The 26,043-nt window shown below is 39.3% G+C and overlaps 1 protein-coding gene across 4 annotated transcripts; it reads right to left on the bottom strand.

The window, feature by feature from the left end:
• Window positions 1-2,794: 2,794 nt before the first annotated feature.
• Window positions 2,795-25,830, bottom strand: LOC130717545 (uncharacterized). Of its 4 annotated transcripts, XM_057567795.1 has the most exons (5): window positions 25,601-25,738; window positions 9,709-10,173; window positions 8,690-8,803; window positions 4,040-4,482; window positions 2,795-3,496 (listed from the first exon to the last, which is right to left on the bottom strand). In XM_057567795.1, the coding sequence occupies exons 4-5, from the start codon at window positions 4,478-4,480 to the stop codon at window positions 2,921-2,923; spliced, it is 1,017 nt and encodes a 338-aa protein (XP_057423778.1). In that variant the 5' UTR covers window positions 4,481-4,482; window positions 8,690-8,803; window positions 9,709-10,173; window positions 25,601-25,738; the 3' UTR covers window positions 2,795-2,920. The 4 variants fall into 4 exon arrangements, with proteins under 4 accessions (XP_057423778.1, XP_057423777.1, XP_057423780.1 ...); XM_057567797.1 differs by lacking the exon at window positions 2,795-3,496 and having other exon boundaries at window positions 4,342-4,482; window positions 25,601-25,830; XM_057567796.1 differs by lacking the exons at window positions 2,795-3,496; window positions 4,040-4,482 and adding an exon at window positions 4,491-6,740 and having other exon boundaries at window positions 25,601-25,830.
• Window positions 25,831-26,043: the final 213 nt, after the last annotated feature.

The following is a 26,043-nucleotide window of genomic DNA, read 5'->3' as shown; positions in this document are numbered from 1 at the left end:
AGTATTCAAAATAGTCCATGCAGGATAGCTCAAGTGGTAGAAGCAGAGAGATATGAGTTGGGTAGGGGAAATCCAGAGATCAATTCCTGACGGGTGCAGTTTATCTTTTCGATGTAAAAAAAAAAAGGTATTCAAAATAAATTGATTGAAAACTAACTTTTGCATAGAAAATATTCTAGACAAAACATTTGTGAATTTTTAAACTAATCCAGACAATCATCAACTGTTAAAGATTGACTTTAACATCCATAATTAAAACATATCTTTTTACAGTTAAAAATAAGTATACATTTTTATCATGTTTACATGAAAATAGTATTTCCCAATCAATTTTTATTAAGTTATTTTAATCCCTTTCAAAAAAATAACTAACCATTTCTTTACAATAACTCTTTTTAGAAAGAATAATTATATTTCCACACTTATTTTGTGTGGAGAGGTGGAAAAAGAGAAAGATAGAAAAAAATGGGAGGAAAAATAAAGATGTGATAGACAATTTGATTAATAAAGAAGAGAGAAATAAATAGAAAATAAAAGTTGAAAAGAGGTAGAGATGTGTATGAATCATAACTCTTTAGGAAACCCAACGAGTTATAATATGCTCACACCTCTATTTCTCTTCCATCTCATTCCACCTTCTTCCTCTTCCTATCTCTCACTTATTTTCTCATCACATCATTAATCATATCTCTCACTATTCTTTATTTTATTTCTCTCTCTCTAGAGGTATAGGTATGTGAGGTGTCAACAAAACATTTTCGAAAACACAATCATTTAGTTAGTACTATAGGAAGAAGCTATGTTTAGAAAACTGGACCGATCACTAAACCGGTCGAGACACTTGTTCAAGTTTTAAGATCCAACCGGGGTCGAACCGTGATTGAACCATTTGTGCTTAAATAGATTTTTAAATTACATAAATATATTTACTTCTTACAAAAAGATTAATCACATGCATTATTATTATGATAAATAAATATTTATATTAACATTCCTAGCGTAAAAAAAATTAATCGACCATTATATTTAAGTAAATCTAAGCTGATATATGAAAAATAATAGATATTTTTATAAACAAAAAGTTTCGCTACTATACACTAACAAACTAACAAATTTTTACACAATCATCCAATTATGTGCATGCTTGTACACAAATTGCTTCTGTTTTGCTTAGCATTATTGCTCGTTGAGATCTATATATTCTCGCATGTTGTAAGTGTTGTTAGACAACCCTTGGGTTATTAAAGTTGTCCATTAGTTTGAGTGAACCTGATAAGCACAATTTTTCTTTTTCTTTTTTTAAATTAAGCACAAATATAACTCAAAAGTAAAGGAGAGCAGAGATAACACAATCACTTGTTTAGTACTATATGTTTTCGCTCAAATTGGATCTGTTTGTATTAGAGTTGAGTCATCCAATACAATTCTTTTATTCATTTAATTTTTTTCTTCTTTTGGAGTGTATACTAATGTGTACCCAAACATACAAGAAACGATATTTAGTTTAACTTGAACCCAAATTTTGTGCTCATTTGTGGTATTTAGCTTAACTTGGCTTATGATTAAATTATTAATCAAAGCATATTTTTAGCATAATTAGTCTAAAACATTTATATCATCACATCAGTAAAATATAAGTTGATTGTGAAAATAATTAATTTACAAAGAAGTTTTTTGTTACAAGAAAAACGATCATTAGCAAGGTAAAAACGAACACTATAACCCGATTTAAATAAGGTGTTGGGTCTGATATTAGATGGACTGACGCTACAAGTTACAGTTGGTTTAGCTGATTTTTTAAGTCGATACAACTCATCTGAGGCGTTGACCAATGCAAATTCTTAAATAGTAGGGTTGGTCGTATAGGCGGAGACTAATATTAGTTGTCAATGCAAACTGATAATGAGTTACACCATTTGATCACAATTTACACCCTAAATTGGTCGCTCCATGCCAAACACTACCCTTACTTGGAGTTACTTTGCTTAGTTATTCTAAGTTAGAGATGTAGTTTGGCCGACACAAGAAAGTCAATTTTGGGTTCTCAAGACTATTAACAATTTATGTAAATCATCATCAAGTTTTCATTGACAATCACAACCAAAAAGCTAAAGGTAATTGACATAGCATCAAGCAAATCATAACATAATGCACCCATCACAGTAAAATCATATGAAGATATTGAATCAACAAGAAGATCTCAATCTCAAATAAACTAATCTTAAGACAAACAATCATGCATCTTTATTTACATTCCCAAAGAGATTAAAGAATATTCTATTCCTTAAGTTTCCCTTAGTTTATTCCGATGTACCAAAGAAGAGCATATTTGCATGCTTTCATTAATCTTGTGAGTAAGAAACAAAGGTTATTCCCCATCTCGAAAGTTAACCAAACGTACTTATCCGGGAATTAAAAAGTACCTGGTTAAACAATTTTATCAATATATACTTTTCCTTTCTTCTTTTTCATAACCTGTTTGTAGCCTAACTTGTTGTAATTAATGTCCTTTTCATATTAAAAATGTTATAATTGAATGTCACTGGTATCGCAGTGCACTGTATCAGGTAAATAATGGAAATAAGTGCTGCCATTCGAAATAGTTGGATATATACTCTAAATTTGATAGACATTATTAGGGAGGAAACCAATTGCATTGATTTACTTCATGTGATTAGGGAAAGAAATTACGTTGCTGATTTTCTTGTTTAAATAGAGGGGATGACTTATGAGTTATGGGTTGTAAACTTGTGAGAACTTGAGAGTGTTATAGAAATCTCAAATTTCAAAAAAATTAATCGAAAAGATAGAAACATTATTATTACATAGTATAATAGTCACAAATTCAAGGAGGGACAACCTTGATTATTTGGCAATTAAGAAAATATAATAAAACATGATTATCAGTGACTTATGGGACTTAAGATGCATCATGATAATATCTTGACGAAAAGCAGCAACCAAGTAAACCATCGAAAATGCTAAAGTGAAGCACAAGAAACATAGTTACTGGGAGAAGTCCAAACGAAGCCACTATGTAAGCAACCCACTTATGTACCTGATCAAATATCAAGAAGGAAGCTGCGATAAATGCCATGACCATAGTGGCAACGGAGATAAACAGTAAAATTTTCCCAATAATCAAGCTTGGATGTAGTGAGATGATAAAGTCGCTTTCTTTGAATCTTGGTGAAGTGAAAAATGACAAGAAAGAGATGATAGATGAAGCAGAGGTGAATAATGCAGCTGCATTTGTGATGTTGAATACAATAAACCAAGCATTGCTCTTATCATCACCAGGATTAGTGAGAGCTGCAGAGAAAGCAACCGCAACAATAAGTGTTGCCACAACCATACCAGAGTTGGCTACTCCTTTGGCTGAATCTTTAACTTCCATAGATAAATTTTTATGATTAGTATGAAACATATCATGTGGTGTCTTGCCATCTTTGTTTCTCATTGTCCTTAACTCAGGAGGAACTACCTTCTCCACTTCCTGTTTATACATAAACATGCGCATATATGAGTTAGTATCAACTAATTAAAGTAAATATTCAAAACTTACTTAGTTTTTTAATTGTTTTAAGGTCATGAGATTTTCTAATGTAACAATTATAATTATTATTATGAGTTTAATGGATATGCACCGTTAGTGTAAAATAGTTTTACACGGACATCAAATCAATGTTTATCACGTAGGAGAGAGAGTTACATCCATTTTTAATTTTAATTAAAATAAAAATATATTTACTTATTTGGCGGAGTTCAATTGGATGTCAGATGCATATCCATTAAATTCTATTATTAATATTATTATTATTATTATTATTATTATTCACATACATTAGTTCTCATCTTAGTTCCTGAATAATAGCTCAAGTGGTAAAAGCTGATAAACATATCGGTTGGGGAGGGAAAGATCTAGGGATTAATCCCTGTATGTATAATTTACCGTTATGATATACTAAAAAAATCTCTTCCCATACATGGATCCCTTGTAAAGCAAATAATAGTAATTTCGTAAAATAAGCAAATATACCTTAAACCACTGTAGTTCTCTACTCATTTGTATGTATGGTCTCAAACTTGATGCTGCTACTTTTTGTTGAGTTGCACTTGCAGCCAGGTGTAGAACATTACTGTAATCTTTGTCCACTGCTCGGACCACAAACTTTGCAGCGTCCATCTTAAGGATAAAGTAAAATATGCTACGCTGTCGATATAAAACAACAAAGTGCAATAGGTTTTGTCCGGTTTTAGGGTTCTTTATCGTCAGTAGTTCACGATTCATGTAAAGCAGCCATTTTGCAACGTCAATGTTTCCTGATTTTATTGCATCAAATAGTACTACCGAAGGCTCAGTTATCAAGCTCAATCTATGCTCGTACTCCAATTGTCTAACTTGAGCCCATAAGCTGTCAAGCAATCTCATAAGACTTTGTCTTGACGATGAACCTTTTTCATGGTTGATCTCTTGCATTTCTTGCAACCAGTATAGTTGAATATATAAGTCATATGAAAAACAATTGTAAAATGCAAAATTACATAAAATTCAAAACAAATGCTAAGAATCAAGGAGGAATTCTAACTTAATTGGTTCGTCAAATGTACAAGAAAAATACTACTGATAATACTAATTAATTAGTACGAGACAAATGCTGCGAATCCTTAAACCTTTACAAAACTTTTAAATACCACATACCCATGTATTTATATTTTTACTCCTCCATGTTTTGCTCTCATCACTCTACGTTATTCATTCTTGCATTTCTTCTACAGTTGGAGGTTGGGGTGGGAATAGGCTGGGCCTAGGTAGACTTTACGTAAATAGGCCTAGCCTGTTTAAAAATCTTAAGGCCTTGAGCCTGGCCTGGCCTTCTCGAAAGCCTGGTCTGGCCTGGTAGCATATTTAAAGGCCTATTTCACAATAAGAGTTTTACGTTTGCTAACAAAATTATTTGTAAAGAAGCTATTAAACTTATAAACTAACGGGTTAAATTATACTAAAATAGTTTTTTCAACAATCATACTCATAATATTATAAGTTATTAGGTAGAAATGAAACTAAACGAGAGATTATGTTGGTTTCTTAGAGTCGGAGAGTCAGTATAAAATCAAACTTTATATTAAGGTATTTAAATACGTTATATATCTATTTCTAAATAAACTTATAACTTTGAGTCATTATATAAGTCAATTTGCTTAAATATATAAAAATATCAATAAGTATATAATATTAAGATATTATGATAATTTTCTAATATATAGACATCATCAATGGTAAAATATATTTATATTAATCATATTTACAATGTACCAGAAAAATACTAATTATTTTTACTTAAATAGGCTAGCCCATAAGGCGGAAAAGGCTTTTTAAATGGCCTGAGCCTAGCCTTTTTAACTAAATAGACTTTTCAAAAAGCCTAAGCCTTGCCTATTTACCAATTTGGCCTGGCTTGGCTTGGGCCTGTGGTAGGCTAGGTCACAGGCCCATACGAACGACCTGGCCTATTCCCACCCCTAGTTGGAGGCTATGTCTCATACAGAGTGTATTATCGGCTCTTCCACTATTCTCCTTATCACTTTTTAAGGTTCCCTCTAGGGTTGATAAAGTCAGAAAGAGGACTACGAGTAGTTTGGGGGGGGGGGACGAAAGGAGGAAGTAAAATTGCTTGGGTAAAATGGGACATGATTTACAAACCTGTGTTGGGCCAAATTAAAAGAGATGATTTAAACTATAAGGATTATCACATTGATCATTAAATAGCAAACCACAAGTGAGTTGGACCCCATATTTTTCACCCAAAATCTTAAGACATTAGATGTTTGGTTCATCTCACTTATAAACCTCTCAAAATTATCCTTATCTTCCAATGTGAGACTTATTCACACTTGATATCACAACAATCTTCTCCTCAGGAAAAGTCCATCTCAAACGAAAGTTGAAGCCTCCAAATAGTTGCATCGTTGTTTGGTTGATTAACTAGACTCGCCACCTGGTCACAACATTGTCATGCAGAATTGCGACACATGGAGTCGATCACCATGGTCAAACAACTATGTGGATCATCACATTGGACATTAAAGAGAAAACCACAAGTGAGTCGAAAACCACAAGTGAGTTGCACACCACTGTTAAGTTATAACGCTAACCATATCGTCTATCATGTTTTGAATTAACAATTTTCAAGAGTATAAGTCTTGTGATTAATTATAATATGTGAATTGTATTTCAGGAAGTCACACTTATGCCTCTTTCCCTGTTGTCTCTTATTTAAAGGATAAAACTACACAAAGAGACGCTCAAGCAAAGCATCAAAGGAAGACAAGAAAAGCTAAAGAAATCAAACATGCCTTATCGTCTACACTGGAATAGTCAAAACATCAAGATAGACTATACAAGCAAAGGAATGTCATATCTACTGAATAGTCTGACCAGAAGAAGAAGAATGATCAGAGCTTCAACGCACATCACAGACACGGCTTGGAGAACATAAGGTACAAATAATCTAGCTATCTCATTTCTCAGTCCCTTAAATCCATGTTCTAACTTGAGCATTAGACTATCATCGCAGGGACCCCTCCAGAGCACAACAGACAATGGAGCACGGTGAAGATCATTATCTCGCCACCGTCTCCCCCCTCATTGGAGTTTCACCGTTCCTCCTCAATGAACATCCTTCTAGGTGATTTGGTTAGATTCGTCTAATCATATATCATGGATTTGTGTAGCCTATCTGTGTGTGTCAGGAGTTAGAGTGTGTTCGTTATGAATTTAATTGTGGCTTATAAAAAATAGATTAAGAAATACTCACTTCTTTTCGCTACTTCATTCCTATATATAGACTTACACTTTAGGGCCATATTATTAAACGACTTCAAAATTATAAGAGCCCATTTGTCAATTTTAAAAGGCTTAAATAAGTTTTTGGTCCCTAACCTTTACTAAATGCTTGGTTTTTGTTCCTCACCGGAGCAAATGTGAGTTTTAGTCCCTAACCTTTGTCAAAAGGTTTGATTTTCATCCATCCGGAGCTCAAGGTCAACGTCATAGCTCCGATGGCCTATGTGGCATTGCCACGTCAGTTTAATGAGCTGATGTGGAAATTATTTTTCTTTTGAATTAAAAAAAGAAATTTTTTTACTTTTGAATTAAAAAAAACTTTAATCCCTAATCAAATCTTTAATTTTAGTCCTAATTTTTTTTAACTCTAATCATTCTTCATGATCTTCAACAAAACCTAGAAAATAAACTCTAATCCTCAGAAAATAAAACTCAAATCTTTATAATAGTGCATCAAATTTGATCCTTTACAGTGTGAAGACAAAGCAAATGGTTGCAATCTCCCAATCTCCCAATTTTATAATACTGCTTGCAAATTTGATACTTTACAGTGTGAAGAGAAGGGGGCACAAAGCTAACTGGAGTATAACCAGAGTGCGGTCCCAAAATAAAGGTAAAGAAAATCTACTGCTACTCTGCTAGAAAGAATAACAAGATTCCAACCAGTCTTCGAGGGACAAAACTATCAATAGGCCAAACAGCAAAAAAACCACCACTATGCTGAAATTTCCCCTGTCAAAACTGTGTTGTGACCAAAGGTGTGGGTTGGGAACAAACCCAGAAATTTTTGGGTTTTGGAGAAACCCAAAATCACGACGAGGCCGCACCATCAATGCTATCGCACCACCACCATCACCATTGCAGATCTGAATGTTGTTGCTCTTCCCTTTCTTCCTTTGAAATCGCACCAACAACCGCACGCGAAGGAAAAATCGTGTTCAAACTAAGATGGGGATCTCAAAACCTAAGCCATTAATTCATGCCCTGATCAAGCTCAAGCACTTCCCTTCATCCTTCACTCGGTTGGCTCGATCTACTCTCAAAACCTTCAAACTTTCGATTGTTCTGGCTTAGGTTCAGAACCATATCTTTGTTTGATTTCAGCAGATCTAGTGTTTGGGAAAAGGGAATTAATGGCTGATTTGGTGGTGGTGAAGACTATGGTCATGGAGTTTTTTGCCTGAGATTATGGCGCTTGGGGTTGGGTGGTTTGGGAAGATGATGATGGGTCAGGCTTAAGAAGGGTTTGATGGTTTTTTGCCTAAGATAATTTTTTTATTTACTTAATTATTTTTTAAGTAAATAATTTCTTAATGATGGGTCAGGCATATTTAAAAAAAATGATGGGTCAGGCAGTCAGGCTTAAAATTAAAGAAGTTCAATAAATTTCCCATAAAAAAGTTAAATAAATTAAGTTGTTTTTTTTTTTAGAATTTTAAACAATTTTTTTAGTTAATTAGTTTTTTTAATTTAAAAGAAAAACAAATTCCACGTCAGCTTATTAAACTGACGTGGCCATGCCACATGGGCCACCGGAGCTCCGGCGTTGACCCAGAGCTCCGGAGGGATGAAAACCAAACCTTTTGGTAAAGGTTAGGGACTAAAACCCACATTTGCTCCGACGAGGGACAAAAACCAAGCATTTAGTAAAGGTTAGGGACCAAAAACTTATTTAAGTCATTTTAAAATTATAGAACCTCTAATAAACTTTGAATATGCATAGCCTACTAAATTTATTTGATGTATATAAATTGAATAAGTCAATAATATCAAATTCAAAAGCTGGAGAAAACTAACGGAAGAATAAAAAAGCTATACGAGACAGAAGTGTAAAAAACTAACATAATTGTTCTGAAGACTTTCGCGCCAACATATGCAAAGCTGTTAGCTTCTCTTCACCATCTCTTGCAATGCACAAAGTCTCTGGATATTTTTCAACTAATTTTGATGCCATATCTGTTATATAGTTTGATTGATATTAAAGCATGATACAGTCAAGATAAGAAATAGGAAATAATAGAGTAGAATATTAAAGAAAGCTGAAATGTAAGTGAAACAAATAAAAGATTCCAAAAAGTTGAAGAGTTTGAGGAAGCCGAAAGCCGAAAAACATGGACCAAAAACTCAGCTGTGAAGACTGCAAAAATAACGAGAAATCGCATCTTTTCCTAAAAGGTTAAAGCATTGGATATGCGGACTATCTCATATTTTGCCTTTAGCTCATTTTGACAAAAATGGGTGACTCCAAAATCACACTTTGAGACCCCGACAAAATTATAAAAGGGTTGTCTAAATTATCTATGAGAAAGTTTGAGTTAAATAATTCATTATTCAATCACATTGGAGATAAGTGAGTTGAAAATAAATTAATAAATAAAATATAAAAATTTTAACTCACTTATCTTAAATGTAATTGGATGATGAATTATTTAATTCAAACTTTTCTTGGGTCATTTATAATTCTCAATTATAAAAGGAGCTAACTATTTATCCATCTTTCATATATTAAATTTGAGTACATTTTGAAGGTTTTGAAGTAATATCATCAACTATTTTCTCATAAAGCCACATTGCAACATATACTTCTACATTACATTAAATAATTATGATCAAATTAACTTTTTTTTTTGACCGGATGATCAAATTAACTTTATTCCTTCTTAAATTTTTAAATTTTAATCAACATTTAATTTAAAGTTATTTAAATCAATCTTAAAAGTATTTAAATAATTACTCAAAAAAATTAAGTTCTAACAGTAAGATTAAATTTATAAAAGTTCAAAATAAATATCAATGCTCTTCTATAAAAAAAAAACATTTGGAGAATTAAGCATGTTACATCGATCTGTAGTCTTACTTACCATACAAGCTGCTATTAATGGCCATGAAAAAGAGTCGTTGGATATGGTTGAAATCCAAGTTTTGATGTAGCATCTTAGAGGAAAGATCTTGAGCAATTTTGTGGTAGCCAAATAAAGCAGCCAAGTGAACTGGAAGCATCCCATCTTGACCTGGGATCACTGGCAAGTTTTCATTCTTTTCCATCATAGTTTCTAAAACATCATTATTCCCCGTAATTACAGCCATTCCAAACGCTGTGTTACCATCTGCATTTCGTATTTCTAAGTCTAGTGGTGTCATGTGTTCAGAGGTAACTAGATTTTTCACAAAATTAGTGTTTCTTTTGGTCACAGCAACATGAAGAGCTGTATCTCCTCCCACAGTCAAGGGAATACGTATCATACCAGGATATTGGTCATAAATGGAACTGGCTTCATTCCACATATTTTGGAGTGCATATGCATACAACTTTTTTTCCATGAAACCTACAATACAAAAAATTATCTTGTTTACGGTATGATAAATATGTAAAAGTAATCTATTATCTATAATATATCATGAGTTGTTAAAGTTAAAATTGGTGTAATTATTAACTTTGAATAATTTGTTTCAATCAGATATTATTGGTTGAAGGAGGTTCCACTCATCGAGCCACACCAACCAATGAAGAGCGCGATTGGCGACGGAGAGGTCATTTCTATTCCAAAATATTCACCATTAATGGTTCGGTGGATGGCTGGTTTTTGGACTCTAAATATTTGAGTATTTGGGGCATAGAGGTTGAGATTGACTCTTCCTAATTTCTTTTAATAAAACAAAATTCATTCAACAAAAGGACAAGAGTGCTTTTAACTCAACTACGAAAAATAGAGCCTTGCATTGGGGAGTTTGGCGAGCCCAAAGTATGACATTATGCATAGTAGTGAGCAAAAATTGAAGATCACCAAGAGAAACCGACACTACATCTTTTCCCAAAACTTTATGATATTGAGTTTATGAGTCACATTTTTTATCACGATATATTTGAACATATTTAGTAATTGAATATCAGATTTGATCTCTTTATATCGACGATTGGTTGGGCGGTTGATTTACTTGCATTTTACACGGCCTGAGCTTTCGTACAGGGTCCACACTTTATCTCAATTCATGCACCAGCCACATCTTGAACATTGGGAAGCTGCACTACGCGTCGTTCGGTTTCTCAAAGGTAATCCTGGACAAGGCATATGGCTTGCCCGCAATTCTGACTTGCAATTACACGGCTGGTGTGACTCCGACTAGGCCAGTTGCCCTTTAACCCGACAGTCCATCACTGGCTGGCTGGTCCAGCTTGGTGATTCTCCTATCTCCTGGAAAACAAAGAAGCAACACACGGTTTCTCAGACTTCTGCAGAAGCTGAATATCGATCTATGACCACTACCACATGTGAGCTGAAATGGTTAAAATGAGTTGTCTTCAACCTCGGTGTCATTCATGAACAACCCATGCTCCTTCACTGTGATAGTCAGGCAGCGTTACACATTGCTAAAAATCTCGTGTTTCATGAACGAACCAAACACATCGAGATAGATTGTCATTTTGTTCGCAATGAAGTTCTTCGGGACAACATTCGTCCAACTTATGTCTCCACTACTGCTCAACTCGCCGATAACTTCATAAAGGCACTTGGGAAACCGCAGTTTGACTCCTTCTTGGACAAGTTGGGCATTCGAAATCTTCATGCTCCTACTTGAGGGGGGGGGGGAGGTATCACGATATATTTGGAACATATTTAGTAATTGAATATCAGATTTGATCTCTTTCTATAGACATTTGATCTGATTTCTTTCTGTATTAGAATGGATTCTTGTTGTAATTAGACATACTGTATTTAAGGTATTATGTAATTATAGATAGAATCTCCAGCTGTAGTCAGAGGCACGATTCTAGGAGTAATTGTAGGTGCCTTTTGTATATATAACCAATGGCTCCTTAAGGAATAAAATCATCTGGTCCATTCCTTACATTTCTTATAAAGTTTTCACTCACCAACATTTAACCAATGTGGGACACCAACTCACACTTGTATTCTCAATATTCTCCTCCTTAAGGCCTTGTTTGGTAGGAGAGAGTTAGAGAAGAGAGATTAAGAGAAGAGAGAGTTAGAGGAGAAAGCGTGAAATCACCCTTGTTTTGTGAACGAGAGATTCAGGTGAGAGAGAGATAGAGGGAGCTAAAATGTCACTTTTTGTTCGCAATTTGCGAAGAGAAACCGTCCTGGGCCACTTTTTTTTTTCGTATCTTGTGAAATTGTGGCGGTTTTAAACCGCCACTATATTTTAATTATTGCTGTCATGCGTATTTAGTGGCGGTTCAGAACCGCCACTATCTGCAGTCTGACACCTTTTTTGTAAAAAATTGTTTTTTTAATCAAAAGTTAATTTTTATCTTTCTTCCACCTTATTATTTCTCATCTCTCTCTCTCCTTTATCTCTACCATACCAAACAACCTCAAAATCTACTCTAATTCTCACATATTTCTCTCTACTCAAATTCTCCCTTCTCTACTCTCTCTTCTATATCTCTCTCTACTCTATCAAATAGAGTGTAAGTGCAGTCACCACCACATTACGATACTTCCCCTCCGCGGAAGCTATCCACACTTGCATCATTGCTCGTTTCACTGCGTCAACGACCCACACACGTTGTCTAGCCACAATGTTAGGAATAATTTTGACACAAGGAGTCATCAGTCATCACCATGACACACTAAACATTGGCTCTGATACCACTTGTTGCGGAGACAGGGAGAGCCCAAAGGCTAGGGAAACAAGAGACCAAGTAATTTCGACACCACATCTTTTCAAGATCTTAAGACATTGGGTTTATGAGTCATATCTCTTATAAACTATTCACCTGACCCATATTTAACCAAGTGAATATTGTTGGTGGGGTTGATTGCAATGTAAGACTCACATTACTAATGTTGATGAAGGAAGAAAGAGGTCAAGAAAATCATCTTGGAGAAGTTCGGCATTGCCTAGCGAGGTGAAGAGTAAAAGAGTCCAAAACTATATATAAAGATCTTAAGCTCTTTGTTTCGACATACGCAGTACCAACACCGATAAACACTTTAAACTTATATTTGTGTTTTCTTGTTGTCTTATGCTCTTGTATTAGAGAATTGTGATAAGATGTAGTTTAAATATTAGCTTTGAGGAGTGTGCATGTATTGAGGTCATAGGGTGGTTGACAATGAAGTCTATCTGTTGTAATCACTTTCACATGGTGTTTATTCTTTGGTTGTCGATTTGACAACAGTTGCAGTTTTTCTCTTGTTTTAGAGTTTTCAACATAATATTCTTGTGTTGTATATTGTGCTCCTAATTATTTTATTTCTTCAGCTGTTGTATGTCCTAAAATGGTATCAAAGCTTTTGGTTCGGTGAGATATCACATTCTTAGTATACTTTCTGGTTGTCGTAATGTATGATCTTCCACATCAGAAAAGAAGTTTGATATCGTAAATGTGCTAAAGAAGGGTGTTACTGTGAAATTGATGTTAAGGTTCTGTCTAGAAAATACTTGATATGTAACCATTCCCGTTGTGACTCACCTCTCTTTCTTGGGAACCTACTAATGCACGGTTTACAGTTAAAATATTGACTTGCGAAAAGTCATGGATGAGCTGATGCAATCCGGATTACACAAGGTATTTTGGGCTTGTAAAGAAAAATTGTTCAGGTGGCACACAACTTTGGTCGACATGGATGCAATGTGTGTGATGAAAGCATGCAAGCATTGGTTGACATGGATGCAAGGTGTGTGGCGATAGCGCACATGAATTGGTTGGTGTTGATGCAAGGTGTGTGGTTATGTCGTTGTTTGAAAAACTTCCGGAGAAAGCCAACATGTAAGTTGCACCATAAATTTACAGCATGGCTTCAGCATGTAGAAATTCCATGGATGGTTTGGAAATCACTTACCATGCTACTGTTATTGGAAAATAAGATGTTATTATGTGTTAATTCCTTACCTCCTTAAGTCTTATTTTCATAGATAATATTTATTCTGCTACTCTAGTACCCAACAGTGGTACCAGAGATGTTTGTTTCGGTGTTTATTTCGTTGTAGTGTATGATACTATTCGCACTATCGTTGTATACTTTTGCAGTGATTGTTAACACATACTAGATCTATTCTTGTGTGCGATAAACACATATAATACTGTTCACATATAATGTGTTTGTCATGGTGCAATTGTGTAAATCGTTTAAGTGAAGAAAATGACAACAAAATTTGAAGTTGAGAAATTTAGTGGGAGTAATTTCTCCTTGTGGAATTGAATATAAAGACGAAACGAACTTTTTTTTTTTATGATACTGTTTGTCTAGCTAACTCCTCTTCGTATTGATCTTGATTAGTTCCATCTCGCCCAACTCCTACAAAGCCCACCCCCGAAGGAGAGTGGAGATTCGGTATTCATTAACTGAATATTTCACTTTTTAGATTCGACCAGCGCGGTCGTTCATATTTCATTTTCTTCTTCCAAGCCAAGCATGCACTGAGTTACTTACGGAATCTCAAAGACTCTCAAGTAATCAGAGGTTGTTTATTAATAACCTTTTAGTGATAGGATCTATAGGAACTGGACGATCCTATTTGGTCAAATACCTAGCTGAATTCGACTCATTCACATCCAGATCATGAATGTTTGGAATCCATATTATGGAAGGAGACACATCGTGGCCTTTGGGAATTAATTCCTTACTCTCTTTGCTGGTCCATCTGGTTAGGCCGTAATGATTTGATCTTCCAAGACAAAGATTTCAGTCTTGAAGTGTTGTGGGATCTGCATATCTCTCGAATAGCTTGGTGGGTAAAAGCTTAGTGGAGGGAATGTCCACATTCGGGTACCGATTTCCTCTTGAACTTTGTGAACATAAGGTTGAAAGTTTCCAAGGTATCTTCACGTAAAAATCAGTGGACTACTCCTCCAGAAGGAACGTTAAAATTTAATGTTGACGGATCCTCACATGGAACTCCTGGGAAAAGCGGAATTGGAGGGATTTTGAAGGACTCAAGGAGACAAACAAGGGGCTTATTCTCTAAGATTTCGAGTTTTCGGCCGATTTTAGGGTTTTGGGTCGATTTTTTAGTTTCTGGCCGACTTTCACGTTTTCGGCCGATTCTTAGGGTATCAACCAATTTTTAGGGTTTTGTGCTGACTTTCGAGTTTTCGGCCGATTTTTGAGAGTCAGGCCCATTTTTAGGGTTTTGGGTCGACTTTCACGTTTTCCCCCGATTTTTAGGATTATCGACCGATTTTTAGGATTTTGTGCTGATTTTTGAGTTTTCGGCTGATTTTTGAGAGTCGGGCTGATTTTTAGGGTTTTGGGCTGATTTTCGAGTTTTGGGCCGATTTTTGAGTTTCGGGCTGACTTTCACGTTTTCCGCCGATTCTTAGGGTTATCGTCCAATTTTTAGGGTTTTGTGTTGACTTCGAGTTTACGGCCGATTTTTGAGAGTCGGGCAGATTTTTAGGGTTTTGGACAAACTTTCAGTTTCTTGGCCGATTTTTGAGTGTCGGGCTAATTTTTAGGGTTTTGGGCCGATTTTTGAGTTTTTGGCCGACTTTCGAGTTTATTGCCGATTTTAGGGTTTTAAGCCGAGATTAATTTTTTTGACTGAATTTAGATAGGGTTAAGGGAGAGATGAAGAATTTGAAATTCCTTCCTATTTTGAGGTGATTTCAATTACCCTAAATCCTATTGAGTAAAATACCTCATTTAATTACTAGTAATTTGAGAATTCCCCACATTAGATATCCAAACAGGGTATTTTAATTGAAGGGATTTAAAATACCTTCTAAAATTACATTCCCCTCAAATATTCCCCCATCCAAACACAACCTAAAGCTATAGGGGTTCTATGGGCGTATGAAACAGAGGTGAAAGCAATACTTCATGCACTCATTTTTTATCGACAGTTTCAACTTAGACATAGATTCTGCCCTCACGGTGGGATTGGTGAATAACAAAGTCAATAGACCCTGGAAATTAATCCAAGACCTCAATCTAAGTGATCTCCTTTCTGTTGAAGTTGACTGTCTTGGGGTTACTCACATTTTCAAAGAATCAAACTATCTTGCAGACTACCTTGCTAAATCTGGGTGCGATCGACATACTGAAATTTGGGCTGTGTTGGGGTCTTAAATACTACCTTTTCTATGTTCTACACTGTGACAAATTCGGTAACTGCTGAGGTTTTATGTCAACTGTCTTTGCTGAGCTCCTTGCTGCCCATTCTGTGAGTTTTGTGCAGATTTCGAACTCTATCATTTCTGGTTTGTTGGCTCCTGGTTCAGCTATATGCTAAGTCGTTTCTGGGTGCTGTTTCTTTGATGCTTGTGTTTGTGCTTTGCTGTCTTGCCTCCTCTCCCTGGAATCTTGTTGCCCTGCCCGTGATTTATGCTGTGATGTGCTTGCTGGGCTCCTTGCTGGCTACTATGCGTGTAGATGTTTTTAGTGTATTTTCTTTGCAGTTTGAGCTCTATTCTATTTCTTTATTAGACCGTTGCTTTTCTTTCTGGCAATGTGTGCCTCCTTTTCTTTTTTTTTCTTGTCTTTGTTCCTTTTGTACTGACTATCTTTTATTTATATATGTTATTCTCTTGTTTCGAAAAAAGAACTGCTGATACTTCAAATAAAAAGTGGAAGGAAAAGGTGACAATGTTGTTGCCAATTTGCACATAGCAGTGGCATATTTGAATTTGTCTAGGATTGCAGAAAATAAAACGACAAGGAGATCCATGACACTCTCATCCAACTGTATGAGGTCAAGTCACTTCACAATAGAATTTTCTTAAATTAAATATGACACTTTATACTTTTCAAATGAGTGAATCTGCTTCAGTGTCAGATCACATCAACAACCTGAACATATTACCGGATCACGAACAATATTTGTGATCAACTTGTCATCAATATTACAAACAATAATATTGTTGATCTTGTATCTTTTAATGATGTTGCCAGAGTTATTTAATTAAGAAGAATCCAATTGTAGAGATAAGGAAGACCATTAGATAAGCTCATAACAAATGGAAGCTTTGACGGTGATTGTTTCGGTCAAGAACATAGAATCAAAGCATGGTGCCTTGAGTGTGTGGAGTGTGATCGGAAATCTTAGAGAGATGAACTCCTAACTGTTTAGAGAGAGAAATTATAACTGAATTTCAATGTTGTTATTGCCAAATGAGCTAAGAGTCCCTTACAATTGATACCTCCCCCTATTTATAGGGGCTGAGTTGGGCCTTCGCGCCCTTAGTCAGTCCTAAGGGGCCAGTTGGGCCTCGGGGTGCGAGGCCCAAAAGACCTGGGTCTATCCCGTGCTTAAGTGTGAGCATCCTGGGGGCTCGCCCAATCCACAAGTCCACAAGATACCGAGCTCGAAGCATGAGAGCTGAGTGTGTCTTTAAACAGAAGAACCCAAGGCGAAGACCATAAAAGACTAAACAATGCTAAAACTTATCAGAATTAAAAAGCAATGGCCAACATGGCCGAGAGAGTAAAGTCAAAAATCTAAGTCAAAAATCTACGTATTTCAAACTTTTCGCTGCACCATCCCTTCCTCAAGCAAATTGAGTCCACAAGCAGTCTCTCGGCGATGGCTTCCGACCCACTCGCCTCGCCAGCCCTGCGCACGTGCCATGAATCATGATCCCTTGACAAGTGTCATGCGTTCGCCACGCGTTGCGCCCTAAATTGATGCCTAAGTCAGCAAATCTACTGAATATCAACTGTCATTTTTGAAAGGTCTTTTCAAATCTCAGTGAACCCTGCCAACCCAAATTTCGACCAATAACCTTCCATTACTGTACCTTCTATTTAATGAGTTACGTCTAATTCTGACATTTTTTGAATTCGAACCAATCAGCATCAACGGTTACAACTTTTCGCCTGACATGTTGCCCTCACCTTTCCGGGATTAATGCCACGTTTTCCCAAGTAATCATTTCACCTTTGTCATGATGGACACGATTTCCGAACCAACTCTTAATTCCCACTTTAAACCTTTCCTCTTTCTTTACTTTCGCCAAGCACTTCCAACTCATCATTTCCTGTTAGCCTTTCCCCCTCCATCCAAAAAATGACTCCCAAGCGCCGGACCCATAAGTCCTCCCGATCTCAAAGTGCTGCCCCGGCATCCCCCACTCCTCCCCCGGTGGCTACGCCTCCTGCCGGGGGAACCCCCCTTAACGCAGATGAGAGAGATTCCTTTTGGCAACAAATCTTCACCGATCTTCCCCAGCCCACAATTGAAGAACCCGAGCATGCGGCCATTTGTCCAAATTCTGAGCTGTCTACTGACTAGTCCATCGCCGAGTCAATTCATAAGGCCGGAGGGCTCTGCCGTGAAAATTCTTTGGAAGATGCCCTCATCATCGGTCCGGGCTTGGACATTCGTCGCCCCTGGAGGTGTCGTGGGGTCGATCAAGGGGCTAAACGGCCACACTTCTTATTATCTATGAATATCTCTACCTCGAGTTAGGAATCAAACTGCCCTTTTCTCCGTTTCTTTGCGAAATCATGAGGGAAATCAACGTGGCTCCTTGTCAACTCCATCTGAATGCTTGGGCCTTCATCCGTTGCTTCGAGATCCTTTGCGAAGCTATCGCCCTTGAAGCAAAAGCCTCCCACTTTTTCTACTTTTATGGGGTAGACTCAAAGTGCCTGAAGGCGAAAATTCCTGGATGGATTTCTTTGAAATCCCATTCAGGTCGGCAGCGCTTCTACCTTTACAAGAGTAACGTCAAGAAGGATCCCGGGCGACGCTATTTCCGTGTGATTGTTCACCCATCTTACCCTGAAGCTTTCACCCGACGAAATGGATCCGTTCTGTTCCCCTTTTACTAGACGAAAAATCCTCGTGATGTTCCCCCGCCAACTGACTCGTCGCTTAGCAACGAGGACAAAGCCACTATCGGCCTTTTCGCCGGACTCCCCATCTTCGAGTGCTCCCAACTGTTGAAGGCCGTCCACAACGACTCCCTCCGCTGCAACGTGCCTTGGCCGTCGACTCTCCTAAATTTCCCCCTAACTTTAACACCGAGGGAGTAAAACAAAAACGCGCTGCGGCTAGTTCTGACGCAGAAATTGCTGCCCCTCCTGCGAATAGAGTCAGGGGGTCTTCCTCCACTGCCTCCATCCCCTCCCCTGAGATGGCTAAAGCCGTTCCTTCTCCAGAAAGATCAGAACCCACGCGGGAGAACACAGTCCAACCTTTACCCTTAAGAGCGATCCGAAAATCCAAAAGGGGTGCTCCTGGCATTGATGCCCCCTCTCCCCAGAAAGAGAAAAAGAAGAAGAAGAAGGTGAAGAGATCCGAGATTGGCGACACTGCTGTTTCCCTTCAAGATCTGGGGGGTGAGAAAAACGCCTCTCCAGGCGACGCTGAACCCTCGCCCTACTGCTGGCGAGCCAACTGCAGAGGGGGTCCCTTCAACGGTTCTCTTTCCTGATCACCAACCTCCTCAAGTCGAGGCAACCCTAGATGAAAACTTGCTTGCCCTCTCGGTGGACCCACAGGGTGAAGATCTTGCTCCTTGCACCCCACCATCTCCCTGCCAAACACCTTTCAAGGCCAATTCCACTTCCATTGGTGACCAGACAGGCTCCATTCCAAACCAGCAGACTTCTCCTATTGACTTCGTCCTCTCTGATGATTTCTTTAGGAGCACAAGAGTGGCTGAGATTCCCGACCTTGATCAGGCCGCACAGGAAGCTTTGTTCAACCTTCTACGCGCGGGGTGTCTCTACGCCCAACTCTCTCAAGACTCAGCTTCTTCTCTAGAGATGGAGAAACTTCAGCAGGAGGTTGAGGGTCACCAGGCAGCGGCACAGGAAGCGCACCGTAAGTACGATGAGATGCTGTCCCAAATGATGGCTCAAACAAAGAAACAAGCACACATATGCGTAGAGCTGAATCATTATGAGGAAGACATACTGGCTTGTAAAGATAGGATGGGAGAACTGGAGCTGGATTGGTTTGACCTGCAACAGGGAGTGATCACAAGGACAAGATGACCCCCTGGGATACTCTGCCGAGCGCTTCGCTGAAATTGAGGAAGAAAAGATGAGGGAGAAATGTTAATGCAACATAATTGTATTCGTACTAATTGTATACACTTTGCTTTTTTTGGTGATTGAATTGCATTTTTATATTCCTTTAACTTGCTTCGTTCATGGTTTTACTCTCGCATTTTGCGTTGCCGTTTTGGGCTATGCCTTAAATTCCATCGCGTCGTGTTCTCCATTTGCCCTTTAGGCTTAGTTTTTCCTTTTGCTCATCAGTGTAGCGATTTTGAAGGTGTGCCAAAGAAACTAGGACTTTTGCTCAGCTTTTGATCCGAGGCTTTTCTTCGCACCAATATTTCCCGTAAGAGCAGGTGTGGCCTCAGCGGTTTTCTCCTTCCAAGGGCTTACACTGCTGGGGGCCCAATGACCATATGGGTTTAGCCAGACTTACGCCTAGTTTATATTCTCGCCACATATTTCGGGGAGGTCTCTTATTCCCAGATTTCGGGGAGACTAAGGGGACAAGGGACTTGCCCCATTTTGGGGATAAGTCGCTTTCCCGCACACATCGCCAACGGGAAATCAGCGCTTCGCCCTGGACTTCCCAGGAGCAATCCCCAAACATCAAGGTCGTGCTGGGATTGCCACCTTCGGAGAATTTTTCTCACCAGGCAAACGTGATATAATGATCGAATTTTTGCTATCTGGGTAGCGTCGGTTCGCACCGGACTTTCCCGGAGCAATCCCCAGACATCAAGGTCGTGTTGGGATTTCCACCTTCGGAGAATTTTTCTCACCGGGCGAACGAAGTTGAATGATTTGAGCTAGGAGTATTTCTGGCGAATATCCTTTTGTATTTGATTTGTTTGGATTTTTACATCGAGTGATGCCTCATTAAAAAACTCCCGTGTCCGAGAAAAAGAGTGCATCTTTATTTTTAGTCCTACTTCGTGGCTAACCCCAATCGCCATCCTCTTTGTCGCGCCCCTGCTTGCCTAGCTCTTCCCTCAAAGTATGGTGCCCAGCACTTCCTCTTTCGTCCCCGAGGTACTCGCTATCCATTCACTCGCAGAATGCCCATTCACCTCTAGTTCTTTCTTTTGCCTGTTACCCCTGACCTTCATGTTCCTGGAGGCCATTTCTCTCGCCACGGATTTCCCTTTGCTCCTACCACAGTGTGCCGAGCCTTTCTTCTTCCGAAAGCGGTCAAGCACTTTGCTCAACCCTTGTCCATAATCTTCTCGTTGAGATGCTTCCAAGTCCATGCTTCGGCTCATCGCCACTTTCCCCTTCCAGTCGCCTGGTCCCATGCTCAAAAGAGCGGACGTTTTGAACCGCGGAAAGTTCCAAAGTGTAGCGTCCTTCGGACTCCAGCTGAAGAGGTCAAAATTGCCCTCTACCAGCTTTTCCAACCGTCTTTCTTGCTCAAGGGTGAGCCTAGGCTCAATCGCCAACACCCCTACTGAACTTATACCTTTCTAGGTCATCCATGATGCCTGCCCAGCGTTCTTCCGCTGTAATGTCTGTGAACGGTCCGTCCCATTCTGTCTTCCCGACTTCTTCTTCAACTCGCCTCTGGTTATTCCTCTGCCTTTTCACCCTCCCATGGTCTATCTTCAGCGTCTCAACCCTTGACCTACTCTGCTCGTTCTGAGCTTCCTGTAAGATCTCAATTTCGTGACACCGGTGTCCCTCGCCTGCTCCTTTTTTCCCGTACATGCTGAGACAATTATTGTAGCATTCCCTCGCCCTTCTTTGATCAACCACAATTTTCCCCACCTTCCCACCAAGCAGCGGGTACTTTACTGCAAGATGGGCTGTTGAAATGACGGGGCATAAACGGTTTAAGGTATTCCTCCCAATGATAACGTTGTACGAGGCTACAACTTGTATCACCAGGTACCTTACACGAAGGAGCTTGGCGTTATCCTCTACTCCGAAAACGGTGTCTAGATCTATATAACCTCGCACCCATACCTGCTCGTCTGAGAACCCTACTAGCGTTCCTGTATAGGGCATCAAATCCTTATCGGTTAAACCCAGCTTATCAAACGCATCCCCGTAGATGATATCGGCGGAGCTACCTTGATCCAAAAGCACCCGGCGAACATTAAAGCTGTTGATCCGAACCATAACGACCACCAGATCATCTTTAAGCATTTTGACTCCCTCAAAATCCGCTGATGAGATTACTATATCCGGATGCTGGAAACCAAAAGGAGCTTGGTATTGTTGCACCGAGGTTACTGCCCTGACATGTCTTCTTCTCGCCGAAGCTGTATCTCCTCCTCCGCCGAAACCACCTGGAATTGTATTAATTGTGCCCACCGGTGGGTCGAGATCTTTATTAAATGTTTCTTCTGCGTTTTTTTTCTTGGTAGCCAGTGTTTCCTTCTTTTCTACACTCGGCGTGCGGCGGCGATCCTCCCGTCGGCGATCATCCTGCTGGCGAGAGTTCCTATACCTATTTCCCTGCTGTCGCTTGCCATTCCAACGCTCATTGCGGTCATTTAGCTGCGCTCGCCCTGCTCTAATGAGTTTTTCTATCTCATTCTTTAAAGTAAAACAATCCCTTGTTTCAAGTCCTGCTGACCGATGATACTCACACCACTTGGTCTTATCTGATTTTGGCAGCGGCGAGTCTGCTTCCCTTTCGCCCTCTTCAACGGCATGGCTCGCCTTGACCTCACGGAGCAACTCCGTTAGATGAGCACTCAAACTCTTTCCCGACTCTCCACGCCGGCGAGAGTCAGCCTGGTGCCAGGGTCGACGACGCTCAGCATTGTCCCTCCTCGGATACAAAGGGTCTCTCGTTGTCTTCTCCACTGCCCGGACTTTCCTGTCCCGCCCTTTACTCCCTTCAAGCTTTTCCTTGCTTGCTTTATCTTCTGGCGATGCGTCCCCCTGATCACCATCCTTTTCCACCTTCGCCCTTCTTCGCTTGAAAGCGTCGTCCTCCTCGTCAAGAATGTACGTGTTCGCCAGCGCGCGTACCTCCGCCATTGATTTGGCCGGCTTACGACTCAGTTTGCTGTTTAGGTTTCCAGGTTGTAGACCATTTTTGAAGGCCCTGGCACAGGCATTCGGCTCCGATTCCTCAATCTTTACCGACGCAGCACTGAATCGTTTCACGTATTGTTTCAGAGTCTCCCCTGCAGACTGTCGCACGTTGTACAAGTCCTCGATCGTCACTTGCTTAGTCTTGCTCGTTGAGAACTGGACGAGGAATTTGGACGAAAAATCTCGGAAGTTGGTGATGGATCCTCGCGGAAGAGTTGTGAACCACGTCATTTCTGTTCCTTTGAAAGTTACTGGAAACATTCTGCACTTGACTGCGTCGGAAGCGGCGCTAATCACCATCTTTGTATTGAAATACAATAGGTGTTCCTTTGGATCTGCTTTTCCGATGTATGTTTCAAGTACTATATTCTTCATATTATCTGGAATGACCACCTCCCTTACCGCTGCTGAAAATGGCTCAAATTCAGCCACAGCCTCTGCCTCACGCTCTCCTTCGTCCTGCTGCTCGTAACGATAATACTCTAGCTGCTCCTGAAGATAGTCGTTCCATTGCCTTATCTCGTCGATGCTGCTGATCAAGCGTCTCCAATCTTGGCCAGAGATCGGAGCTTGAGGTGCCTGCGTCTCTCCTCCTGAGTCCACAGGTGACTGTTCTGGCGACCTTCTTTGTTCCGGTGACGTTGGCGGTGAAGGCAGCAGAGGTGTTGGAGACGGAGGAGGCGGAGGCGGAGCTGGAGGAGTTACTGGAGTTGCTTCCTCACAGTGAATCGTCTGGCGGCGCAGACGGCCCCGAACGCGACGCGGTGGCGAAGTGCGCCGTCGCACGGGGTCTTCTTCTCGTCGTCTGCGATGTGTTTCCATCGACACCTACAAACGTTTACCAAAAACTCAAGAACTAACGAAATGTCTCACAGAAAACCAGAGAATTTCTCCTTCAAATCACGATCCACGTAGTTCGGGAATCATAATTTACCGTTCCCCACAGACGGCGCCAATGTTCCGGTCAAGAACATAGAATCAAGGCATGGTGCCTAGAGTGTGTGAAGTGTGATCGGAAATCTTAGAGAGATGAACTCCTAACTGTTTAGAGAGAGACAATATAACTGAATTTCAATGTTGTTATTGCCAAATGAGCTAAGAGTCCCTTACAATTGGTACCTCCCCCTATTTATAAGGGCTGAGTTGGGCCTTCACGCCTTTAGTCAGTCCTAAGGGGCCAGTTGGGCCTCGGGGTGCGAGGCCCAAAAGACCTGGGTCTATCCCGTGCTTAAGTGTGAGCATTCTGGGCGAGGGACCCTGGGGGCTCGCCCAGTCCAGTGATGAAAGCCAAATCAAAGGAGCACGGCCCAGTAGGAGTCAAAATCATGGTAGATCAAAATATTGAAGAAAGATAAATCTAAAATTCTACAATTGTGTTAAGAGAGTGAACTTGAAGAAAGATTGTTGGTTCAACAAGAAGAATTATGAGAAGTCTTTTGAAGCAAGCAGATCTCAAGTGTTGCTAGGACCTCTGATGATGGGGAAATATTGTACAACAGAGCAGTAATTAGTACCAAAAGCATAAATAACTCCTAGATTGTTGGGTAGTAGGCCTAAGAGTAACATGACATCTGACTCGACGCAGGGACTGATTTTTAACTTATGACCTTGTCTCAGAATGATATGTGTGTTAATGGGGAATGAGAATGCCTAGGAAATTGTTGGAGTTGGTCCTATCTAAATGAAAATTTATTATAGTACTATCCACACACTTTAAGGGGTACGAGATGTGAAAGGATTGACTACAAACATTTTGTCTATTGGAAAACTAGATGACCTCTAATGCAAGACCCATATTCAAGGTGGGAATCTTGAAAGGGTTAAAGGTTCTTTAGTAATAAAATTAGAGAATGTCGCTCCAAATCTATACATGATTTTGGGAGATACGTTACAAAAGAAAGATGAATCAGTTGCAGCTAGAAGCCAAGAAGAAACAACAATGATATGATATCGCAGACTAGGCCATATGTCAAAATGACCCTAAAGAGGTCTTGGGGAACGTAATCTCATACGCGAGATCAAGTTTGTAAACTTATCTTTCTACGAGTACTATATGATCAAGTTATATGATTAGCTTTGCAAAGTATCTTTTATTACTACATTGAATGAAAAGTAAACTACATTAGAGCATCTCTAATGCGAAGTTGCTAGTTGGGTTGCTTAAACACTATTTTGGTGGGGCCTAACTGCCACATAAGATTTAAGCAACCCATGCAAAATTCGCTCCAACCACAGTTGCTTATTTTACTTTTAGTTGGATCCTACTATATCTCATATATTTATATTATTTCAAGATCATGACACTATTCAAAGTGATTAATGAAATTAAAAATATAACTTTTTTTCAAAAAGCAAGTAGAAAGAGAATAAGCAATCGTTGCTTAAATAAGCAACGTTGTTAAAATTTAAGCAACAAGAGCTGTCATGTCATGTTGCTCTATTGATGCTCCAAAATAAGCAACGCTGCTGTTAGAGTATAATATAAAACTATTAAAATGGCTTTTAGCGGTTTAGAGTTCGATCCTTGGCTCCTTGCTCTCTTAACTTTCTAGATAAAAAGTAGAATTTAAGCACACGGTAGGTGAGCCTGTGCATCTACGCTTCAAGCTCAAAAGGCTCTTGCGTGAGGGGGCGTGTTAGAATATAATATAGAACCATGGTCGTTACCCATAACTTAAGTTTTTGGGATGTTGCTTGACAATTTGCTTAAGCAACCACCATTAGACATGTTTTTGGGATGATGCTTGTTAATGCATGCAATTAATAATATATAGTTTCAAGTGTAACTTACTATCCACCCCTGTGATGAAAATAGCTTCCGATCCACCCCTGGATATTTCACGATGTGATGACATTCTTGCATTACCGTTGGTGTCACTTCTTACATCAATGGTGATGGGGGTATCTCCTCTATCTGTGGAAGTTGTATGAGACTCGGAAACTGAACTCCAACCCCAAACTCCCATGGTGAATATGATATGGTCCTTCCAGTGCAATGCTCAAACTCTGCAAGTTCGTACACTCTTATATTCTTCTAATGGTCTTTCGACGACTCTAGTCTTTTTATATTGTTTGCGTGCATATCTTGTGGAGAAATAGAAAATATAAAGTAACAAATTGTCAACTAATAATACAATAATGCAATCAAGAGTAGAACTATTTTAGATATCACCAGATATTGTGGGGGCCGGCAGCATAATATTCCGGGAGGAGCCAGAATATAATTTTGGGGTT

The sequence above is a fragment of the Lotus japonicus genome, chromosome 5 (assembly GCF_012489685.1).
Source record: "Lotus japonicus ecotype B-129 chromosome 5, LjGifu_v1.2".
Taxonomy (NCBI): Eukaryota; Viridiplantae; Streptophyta; class Magnoliopsida; order Fabales; family Fabaceae; genus Lotus; species Lotus japonicus.
Note: the sequence above shows the minus strand (reverse complement) of the source record. Positions and strands in the feature narration are given on the sequence as shown.